The 11331-nt window shown below is 41.5% G+C and overlaps 1 protein-coding gene across 2 annotated transcripts in view; it reads right to left on the reverse strand.

Moving 5' to 3' along the window:
* The window catches only part of FAM89A (family with sequence similarity 89 member A), a 76944-nt gene extending 72242 nt beyond the window's left edge, over nt 1–4702 (reverse strand). The window contains exons 1-2 of one of the 2 annotated variants that reach the window (XM_044064597.1): nt 3986–4702; nt 2199–2263 (exon numbers count right to left, since the gene is read on the reverse strand). In XM_044064597.1, the coding sequence (XP_043920532.1) occupies nt 2199–2263; nt 3986–4276 (356 nt within the window). In that variant the 5' untranslated portion in view covers nt 4277–4702. The remainder of the gene's footprint in view (nt 1–2198; nt 2264–3985) is intronic. The other variant, XM_044064589.1, reaches the window with a different exon arrangement.
* Between the last annotated feature and the right edge of the window lie 6629 nt (nt 4703–11331).

Consider the following 11331-nt stretch of genomic DNA (forward strand, 5'->3'; position numbering starts at 1 on the left):
ATCCACTGCCACAAATCAATATACAGCAAAAGAAACGCTTTAATTATTAAGTACATCTAAAACTGATCTTGTCAAGGGCAATATCAAAAGCATTAAAAAAAAACTGAAGAATGCTATCAGGTCCATGTAAGAAGCCCATGAACTTAGCTAGCTTCTGAAGCCTAAGCCTAAGATAGTTATCAATCTATTTTTAACTATGTTAGAAAACCAAAAAAACAAAACAAACAAACAAAAAAAAAATTTGCATTGCTCAGAACTTATCCATAGCGGGGCCTCCAATTCTGAGCTAAATTATATCAATAGGCTTGGAAACAAATTTAGGGCCAACTTCACTTCTGAGATTTTTTGCTCAAAACCCCAAAATATCTCAACCCCTTATTTCCCCCAATCACCTCTAAAGATAATTTACTGGAAGTGCTAACCAAGACCTCCATTAGAGACCCAATTGTCTTGGGACTCCTGTTTCTCAGCAAGTTCATTATCTACACCAATACTACAACCAGCAGCCTAGATCATCACTAACAGATAAATAGAACACAGTGGAGGAACGTGTTTATAAACCGGCACCTCCCAAATCTCTGGAATACAGTTTTGCACATTAAGCAGTGTGACTCACTATCTTCTTTTAAACATAAACTAGACAACTGGAAGGGTATCCACAAATTTACTCTAGGATTGACCAATATGGTCTTCCTGGAGAAAGGAGGTACAGCCTGAGGGAGGGTACTGCCAAGGCAAGAATGGCCATGAGACTCAGTGGTCTTGGACTATCTATGACTCTTGTTGGAGATTACAGATTATGGTCTAGCAACACAGAAATTGCTGAGCAGGTATTTAATAAAATTATTTCAGCGTTCTGCTGGTAATGTACGCTGCCATAGTCAGCCATAACAGCTAAAAACATCTTGCCCTCTATGTATGCAGTCCTTGGGAGTAAAAACTAGTTGCAACAGACAAAGATCTTAGCAGCTATCATATATATATATATATATATATATATATATATATATATATATATATATCCAAGTCAACTGCGATCTCTTGCACTGGACAGACCCTGGTCACAGGAAAAGGGAGCGTGGATAAGACAATGCTGGAATTACCAGCAGCTACTATGGCTCACCCATGTGCAAGAACCAAAATATGTGTAAATGGAACCAGTACTTCTTTAAATTGCTGTGGCTCTAAAAGTGCTTTACACAATTCTCTAGTCATTTAAGTCCTAGAAAACGTTGACCTGGAGTGCTGCAAAAGGATAGATTCTCCTTCACCTACAAACCTGTGAATCTCCAAAAAGAAGCAGAAAGTGCAATATTTTGACCCTGAAGGCAGTTCAAGGTAAAGCACAATTACTTTACAAATGAAAAAAACAAGAGTACTGCAAACCTAACCTAAAGAAATGGATTTAAATTATTATTCTTTTTCACATTAAAATAAAATGTTTAGACTCAATAACTGAATGCACAGTCCCAGTACCCTTGCAGAGGGTGCTGAAAGCCAAGAAACACTTAATGGTAGCAAAACATTTAATTCATCATCATAAGCTCTGAAAGGAATGAAATGCTTGGCAAGTGAGCAATAAAGTCAAATAATCCTTAGCAGTAAATTGGCTTACGTTGGTACAGCTCTCCCTGTTTGGCACAGATTACTTTAAAAGTCTTATTTCAATATTCCTTAACTTGTAAACACTACTATGGAAGTGCAAAGGTCTGCACACATCATAGCTCTCAACAGAATGAGGGACAAATCCAGAAATAATCAAGGGCAATTAGTGACACTTTTAAAAATATTACTACTACTAACCTGAGACCGTGTCAGAATAAGATAATATGAATGTACATTTTCTGTTGTAAAATAGATCAATAATAAATAATGACAATGATTACAGTTAAGTGTCATTCACCACCTTTTCTCCAAAGTCACCAGTTTAGCTAAAACTGGACTCATTCACCACCTTTTCCTCCAAAAGTCACCAGTTTTAAGTAGGATTATGAGGGACAGAGCTAAAACTGGACACAAAATTAGGGACATCTGAGAGGTTTGGCACATTTGCTTAGATGTTCTCACACTTCAAAACATTTCAGTATTAGTGTTACAGTACACACGAAACTTGGAACCAGTGAGGGAACCACAAATCCTGAAAGAGATCATGAAAGACAGGAGATGTACACTAGCACTAACAGTCTTACACAGCTTACCAGAAAGGGGAATGGCTCAGATGGGTAACAGGACACCTGAAGTAATGCTTCATAAATGTGTCAATCTAGAAGAAAGGGAAAAAGCAAGTTTGGACTGGTTACTCAGATTACAGTGGAGAGGGATTTGTGAAAGCATTTAGGACCTTAGGCAGTACAATATAGTGAGTGTGTGTATGTGCTGCTGCACATCTGGAACAGTGTTATGTCAAACAAAGTCAGCTCATTTGTAAACTGTACATCTTACAAAACAGAACAGATATGGTAAAAAGTCAATCCATTAACATTACCTTATACAAAAGCATATAAATGAAGCCGACAAATATTAGGGCACAAGTTGCTTCAAAACTTGATCAGCACCCATGCAAAAGATGATGGTAGAAACAATACATTCTTAGAGTAAGGAAGAGCAAAAGACCTGCGGATTGTTGCATAAATTCTCGGCAATGTCTTCAATGACTTTGCAAGTGATACTGCAGCCAAGGGCAGGCGGCTCTTCACTGCAAAACAGTACAAAACTGTAGGTGGAAGTGAAGAATACAAAACATAACATTGTTACTGAGGTTCTATAACATAATTTTAAACAGATAAATTTTCTTAATACAACTGCGTATAAAAGGATATTTAGCCCCCCTTCCTTTACAAAACAGAAATCAGTGTCTTTTTTATTCCATTTTAAGTGACACCAGCAATGTGGTGTACTTATACATCTGCACTTTACATTTAAGTAAACCAGTGTAACATTGTAAGACTTGACTGGTACGTTGCTACCATTTAATTTAAAATAAACTGTCTCCGGAGTTTCTCTTGACGGCTTTTCCACAAACATAGGTTGTTTGTGAGTATTTGGTATTCTTTACTTTCAATTATCACATCAAACATATCAAACAGTAAGAAATGCACTTAAGACAAGAGATAAAAGGTTGGAACCTTTAGGCTACTTAAATCAGATAAGAGAAAGAGGCAGTGCTTTAGGCAAAATGTTGAAACAACTTTCCAAGATAAACCTCAAAAGGGCAAAACTGAAGAAACGTGTGTTTTAATTTTGTTTTTCCCCACACAGACTGGTATATTTTTGAAAAGCTTTTCTGTTGTGGCACCGGAAAATTACACTAACAACAGGGTGGACTGAAAGTGCAACAGCTCTTAAAAGTAAATAAAAAACAAGAACAAGTAACCAAGCAAATTATCTATATTCTCGTTTTCCTGCAGTTCTTTCCAAAAAGGCATACCTCTCAAACTCTTCACCTAAAAAATCTGGACAAACCCTGACATAATGGGGGACAAAGACCCCAAAATAGGGACAGATGTTAAATATTGCTCTTATAAACTTGAAAAAAGTTGCTAAAAAAACTTAGAAAGTTGCTAGAATAAAGAGTTTGTGTTTAATTGTATTTTCTGAAGGGTATGAAGTCTGAAACTCAGATGTATGACATTATTTAGTGCGTTCATTCATCAGATCATCCCAGTGATTTGCCAGAAAAACACAGATTTTTATGAGGAACAGACCAAAATTTTGAGGCAAAATCTGGGCATTATGCGAAAATCTGGACAGTTGAGAGGTATGCCGTTTCAAACTGGGACTTATGAACCTTCTGAGACTGATCTTGACTGAATGAATCAATTGATCGTGCATGTGCTGTGCAGCTACCAGCAACAGATTTAAAGATTTGAACTTGTTCACACAGAAGATATGGTATCTACCACAAGGTACGTCTCACGCACATATTACTGACAAAGAACGTTTAACTCAAATCTCTGTTCAGTGCAAACGTACTCCAAGAGCTTACCATCTCTTTTCGTAGGAGTGCCAGGGCAGCGTCTAGGTTAGCTGGTTTGTTAACAGTTCGTAGGGGGTCCGTGCCGCGAAGCCCACTTCCACCACCGTTTGTACCCGAGCGCCCGAGACGTGACAGTTCATCCTGGATCATGGACTTCTTGGCGTAGAGACGCTCCATCTCCCGCCATGAGCCGCCACCACTGGAATTCAACAGCCCGCTCAAGCTTTTCGGCAACGGTGGTAAGCCCGCTCCCTGAACAGACAACGACGGAGCACGCGGACTACCAGTCAGCCTGCTCATAGCAGTTTACGGCTGTTATCGATTTAAACGCAGTCACTCGTCGTCACTTGAGTGACACTATAAGGCAGCTTGCACCACACATGGACCGCAGTCGCAGCAGAAAGCAACTGCTGCTCCTCTCGACAAGTTTTCGCGGTGCTCTTCAGCAACAGTTTTGGTTTTTAAGTATTCCCTTTTCTGGCCCTCCAGCACACGCCACTAAACACTGCCAACTTGTTTTCTCACTTTTGCTAGCATTTCAGTCACAGCTGCAGTGCTGTGTGTGACAGCCATGAGTATTAAATAGCAGAAAGGCACACCCACACAGTCAACAGAGGATATCTTTACATGGGTTGTGCTTTGTTGTCTCTTGCTGGGACAGTGCTTGCTAAATACGTTTGTAAAATGCTTTCCTGAGGCTAGTCCGCAATACATTCTTAGACTTGTATGTAGGTGAGCGCTTATCCCAGATATTATCTTGTGTACAAGACCGTTCAAGTTACCGTGTATTTCAGTCTTTTTTCACCATCACCAGCATGCATAACACAATTTGCAGCAGTCAGAAACCTTTTTCGTATCGTCACCTTTTCCTGTAATAACACATACGTACACCACACAACATAAACATGTGTTGTAGTTAAGTTGGGAAAATAAGTACAATATGTATCTTTCAAATGTCTTTGAATTTATATTTACGTCCTGATTTTTGCCTCACTGTTGTCCTGTCCCTCGCAAAAGTTTTGATTTTCTGAGGATTGCATTCCGTCAATAATACTAGAAATTATAAAGAAAATTAATGTTGATGCAAAATGTTGTTCTATTCACTTTTAAAGAGGAGCTAGTGTAATATGTAAAACACTGACCCCGATTTCGCTCCTTCTTCCTTTCTTTTAGGCTTTGCCCCTCATTCTTGCACAACAAAGTTGAGAAATTTGCTTCAGAATGAAATCATTGGATCACAGTGTGTCTACCGTTCAAATATTCGTGTAAGTAATCTCATAGGTAAACACTAATAGACCTAAGCACTGCATCCTCTTATACTCCTTTTAAGCACTTGCCCCCTGTTGGTACTTTCTAATCAGTCAATAAGTAGTTCCCTATATTATTCAGGCATGTCCAAAGGTCAGTTTCAGGTTTACTCTCCAGTCCAGGGGGTGAATCTGGGAATCTTGAGGCAATGTTACAACTGCCTTATGTATACAGACCACCCTCTCCTCCTCCCAACAAGCTCAAATATATGTGACAGATGCAACTATATAGCCAAACTGGAGGCTAAGCTCTCTCAACCCAGTACTGGCACAGCCTGTCAGGAGGAGAAGGTAACCACACACACCACAAATCCAGTCTCAGACCTATCGCGTCAGCAAACCAAACACATAAACACACAAAAACATACCTGGAGGCTCTAAATAAAAATCTGCCTAAGCAGCAGAGATCTCCAAAGCAGACATCCAAGCAACCCCTACCACGAAACAATACCCACATAGCACATAGCTCACAAAGTCAGTGTGCCACACTAAACAACACACCTAATACACTTGTAATAGGTGACTCTGTTGTCAGACACACTGACGTCCCACTCACCAGACTGAACAAGGAGAAGGTCACTGTAAGCTGCCTGTCGGGTGCCAGGATCCGCCACATAACACAAGCACTCGGGTCACTCCAAAGCAAGTACAAATATGACTCCATCATTGTCCATGCTGGTGTGAATGACCTGAGACGTACCTCTCTGGACTACATGAAAAAAGACATAGAAGAGCTCTTTGATCATGTAGCCCAGGTCGGTATGACCCTGACCTTGAGTAGCATGTTACCCTCACCAAGAATGATGCCACAGTATAAAGACAAAATGATCAATTTTAACAATTGGCTAAAGTATTGGTGTCATTCAAAGGGGATCCAGTGTCTGTCAGCCTGGGATGACATGCTCAACAAGCCACGTTGCTTCGCTAGGGACGGCTTGCACCTTGTCACCCCTGGGTTTTCAAATACTGGCAAAGGCTCTTGCCTCCCCCATAGTGCCTTTTTTAGGCAAGGCTCAAAAGACAAACCCACCTGCATAGACAACACAAAGAAAAAAAACTAAGGGTAATGCTGCTCAAAGCCAGAAGTCTAAACTTCAAGATGCACACACTCGAGACTCTCCTCAGTATGGAGAATATCGATATTTGTGCAGTAACAGAAACCTGGTTCAAGGCTCCCGTGAGCACCCCAGCACTAACAGGTTATACTTCATACCATGCTTTCAGGCCGCAAAACTCGGACCGAACCACAAAAGGAGGGGGAGTATCCATAGTTATCGAATATACCCACACCTCCAGGTTAGTGGCACTGCACGAAGCATCGGAGACCATCCATGTGAAACTAACAGTGGGCAAAATTACCTTTCATTTTGTAGCCTGCTACAGACCACCCTCCCAAACACAGGAACCTCACTCGGCTTTCCTGAGAACACTGGAGAATATGAAGGTCTCTCCAAACACCATTATATTGGGTGACTTCAACTACCCAAACATTGATTGGGAAAACTACTCAAGCCCAAACACCCTCGCCCAACGGTTCCTTGAATTTATAAACAAATGCTATGGAGCAACTGATCACCACTCCCACAAGAGGGGAAAACATATTGGATCTGGTCATCACCAACATGGGGTCTCTATGTTCCACACCAGAGGTATACCCCTCATTGGTAAGATCAGACCATAAACTAATCTCACTGGACATCCATATTCCGTCCCCACCCCTAGCCAAGGAAACCACGGTGAAGAACTTCTCAAAAGCAAACTTCACACTTCTCAAAACCGAGGTGGAATCCTTCAAAGCCCCGGGCCAGTAGAAAATAAGGCCCAAAATGCAGAATCCTTTACAAAAGCATTCTATGGACACCTACAGGAATGCATGGAGCATGCTATCCCAAATAAAACCAAGACTCACTCCTCCAAAGGCAGGAGACCTGTCTGGTGGACCCCGGCCATAAATAAGCTATACAACAGAAGGAGAAAGCTACTACATGATAGAGCAAAATCCCAAAAAGGGAAGGCGTCTCTGATCAGTACTAGCAAAAACTACGATCCCTCATAAAATCGTCTAAGGTCAGCGTCGAAAGAAAAATTGCACAAGATGCTAAAGATAATCACAAGGCCTTCTTTAGTTATGTCAGAAACCTGGGAGGCAACTCCCAGATATGCTCTGAGTTAGTGCAAAATGACAAAAAATACACTGAACCCACAGACATTGTCAACATCCTGGCAGAAAGGTTCAGTGCAAACTTCTTCCCCCAAAAGAGCAAATGTCTATCCCAACAGAGTGTAGTCTTCCTGAGATCACAGATGCACAGGTGAGAGCTGCCCTCTCCAAAGCAAAAAACACAGCATCAGTGGGACCAGACGATGTCCCGGGCTGCGTCTTACACGAGCTCCAAGAAGAACTAAACCCTCATATAAAGTCACTGTTCAGTCTCAGACTTACTACAGGATATGTACCCAATGAATGGCATATAGCAACAGTGGTCCCACTCCACAAAGGTGGTGCCACAACAAACCCTGGAAACTATCGCCCTATAAGCCTGACTAGCCTGGTCTGCAAAGCTATGGAGCGTATCATCATGGAAATCATAAACAAAGACATTGGGAACCTCCAGACACTGGATCCTACCCAATTCGGCTTTGTTAAGGGCAGATCTTGCCTCTTGAATCTGGTTGACTTCTTTGAAACAGTTACCAAAGCCATAGATGAAGGGAAGGTAGTCCACACAGCCTACCTGGACCTCGCAAAAGTCTTCCAACACAATACCCCACTCGGGCATCATAAATAAGCTCACCAGCTTACTTATCAACCCCTATGTCACAAGATGGGTTGCAAACTGGCTCAGGAATAGAACCCACATAGTCAGAATAGCAGGTGCCATGTCAGACTCTAAACCAGTTACAAGTGGCGTCCCACAAGGCTCAGTCCTGAGACCTCTTTTGTTTGGTATATATTTCTCAGAGGTACAGACTAACACGGGTGGACTATGGCTGACCAAGTTCGCAGATGACTGCAAACTGGGTGCCATAATCGACTCTCTGGCTGCCACAAGCATCTTCCAAATGGTTCTCACAGAGATGGATAACTGGTGCCAGAGCCATGGCCTAAAGCTAAATGCCAAAAAGTGCATAGTCATCCCCTTTGGGAAAAACAAAGTGCCCACAAATTACCACATAGGTAGTAATCCATTAAGTACGGAAGAAGTAATTAGGGACTTGGGGACCCAAGTAGACAGCAATCTCTCCTTTGACAATCACGTTGCCAAAGTGGTTAGAAAGACCTTCTATATAGACCACCTTATCATGAAAGGATTCACATCTAGATCAAGAGAGGTCATTGTGCCCCTCTACTCATCACTTATCAGGCCCATAATTGAATACAATGCCCCATTTGGAATGTACCTTACCCGACACCTGCAGCAACTGGAAAGACCCCAAAAGTACCTCACCAAGAGGATCAAGGGGCTCAAACAGATGCCCTATGCAGTTCGACTAAAGAAACTCCAGCTCTACTCAGTTGCGTACCGCCTACTCAGAGGCGATCTGTGTCTGATGCATAAAGCCATGTCCAACCCAGAATTAATGGACATGCTTCACCTCAGGAAATCCAAATCCCTTAGAGCTACATGCTCCAGGGACTTGAACCTCAGCACAGAAATAAATAGGACATGCTGGAGGGACAGAATCATATCCCAGAGGCTCCCCTCATTCTGGAACAAAATCCCAATCCATGTTAGGCAGAACCCCTCACTGACCCTCTTCAAGAGAAATCTTGACGAGTGGATGGGAGATCGTAAGTTTACCCCTGGGATCTCTTCTGTGTCCCTGCTTGACAGAGGTACAGTAAACTAACCTTAAAAGGGCTACCTTCTGTGACCTACTATACAGAGGCACAGTCAACTAATCTAAAAGGGTGGCGAAAGCCAAACACACTCTGGCTAGGCTCATAAATGCCCTAGGGCAGATAGCCTAGTATCAACCTATGAACCTAGGAAATGCTCATGTAAGCATGGTCACTGTTATGTATTTATTGGTAAAACATTTGTCTTAATTTTGTAATACTTTGACTTATGTTCAGTCTCCCACACCTCACACTTTAAAAATGAACTAAAAGCTTATTTTCTCAATTCCAGAACCTGCCCTTGCCATGACCCTACATAGTCTTCCTTCCCTTTATGTACCCTCAAAAGGACCATACTTAGTACCTCATTACACCTCTCTCTCCAATGTGTCTACGATGCATTTGCATAATTTTATACAAACAAAACATTTTTATTGTTGACCTATTGAACTATATCAATGTAAAATTGTTAGCTTCTTTTTAATGCAACTTTAACTTTATGCATGTAACCAAACATGTGTGAATCTTTTTGCTATAACTGCTATTATATCAATATTGTTTAAAATGTACTACTATAGCTTTTCTCCTCGGGTCTCCACTGAAAATGGGCCACAAGCCCAGTTGGACAAACCCGGTTAACAAATGTCAATAAATAAAATAAAGAAATAATAACAGAGTGAATCTGGGAGGGGAATAGGATTGAGTGGAAGAAGAACCCAGTTTGGACTTAACTTAAAAAAAAATGCAATCATGATAGCTAATTAATAACTCAAACCAATGAGTGTGTGTGTGTGTGTGTGTGTGTGTGTGTGTGTGTGGGGGTGGCACATGGTCTCACCACCATGGGGCTGGGTAGGGTAGCAGGAGACCAGTGGACTGTGAAGGATAATATCATATAGGATATGATGTAAGGTAGACTTGGATACAATGGATAAATTGTGTTAAGGGTGCAAGGTAAGGCTAGAAAAAGTGTAGTAGGGTAGGTTAGCTGTTAAAGGAATAACCTGAGTAACCTGTGCTGGTAGACAACCTGAAGAATAAACACACTGTGAGGCACAGTTGAATAGTTTCAATATATTTTTGAACTTCACAATTTACTTCACTCTGCAAACTACTAAGGCATGATATCTTGATTTATTACTGCTGCTGATTTCTATTTTCTATTTAACATTAGAAATATTTTTAAAGTTCATAAATTAGTTGAAGATGTTTGGGTCTTATTTTCAGTATGCAAATCTTCAGTTTTTGGCAATGAGGTGCATATTGTCTTAGGGCAATGTAATTGGTAAAGTTTGACTGTTTAGATGGCTAAGGATATTTGATGGAAGTAGGGTGAAACACTGTGGGGGCGGCCGCAGTGGTGCAGCATTTAGCGTTGCCGCCTCACAGCAAGAGGCTCTCTGGTTCTATCCTAGGGTGGGGTGCCTTCTGTGCGGAGTCTGCATGTCCTCCCTGTGGTTGCGTGGGTTTCCTCCAGATGCTCCGGTTTCCTCCCACATCCCATAGACATGCTGTAGGCAGATTGGACACTCTGGCCCTAGGAGTAAGTGCGTGCGTGTGCCACCCTGTGGAAGGTTGGGCACCGGGCTGGCAACTCAACACCGTAGAACTTCACTGCCAGTCATGAGCGGACAGATGATCCAGTGTGGAGACCCCTAACCGGGAAAGAACCAGCAGAAGAGTGAAGCACTGTGAATTACTAGGCTGTAGATTTAGGTAGCAAACTGTGACTAATAGATATTTAAAAGGGAAATTAAAAGGCGAGTATGAGTATCCTTAACAAATGGTATCCTCATCTTTTGATTTTGTCTAGAGGAGAGTAATGAGATGATGCAAGTTATAAAAACTTTACACACACACACACACACACACACACACACACACACACACACACACACACACACACACACACATCTAGAGTCAATGTTTACACCGCTGTGTGGCTAGCCATGTCATAGATTTTCTTATACACACACACACACACACACACACACACACACACACACACACACTAATAATAAAGAAAACATGCTTTACTTGGCACTAAAGCATCATCAACTAAGTAGCATCCACTTTTTTGTTCAATACAGGTAGCTTGGAAAACACAATTTACGTTGCATAAAGTGTGTGTAAGAAATTAACCATACATTTACCTTGTAGTAAGCACTCAAGTTTGAAGTCTTATTAATTCCCATTATTTCCAGATT

Source organism: Protopterus annectens, chromosome 1.part0, assembly GCF_019279795.1.
Source record: "Protopterus annectens isolate FY-2018-M chromosome 1.part0, PAN1.0, whole genome shotgun sequence".
In the NCBI taxonomy this organism is placed as follows: domain Eukaryota; kingdom Metazoa; phylum Chordata; order Ceratodontiformes; family Protopteridae; genus Protopterus; species Protopterus annectens.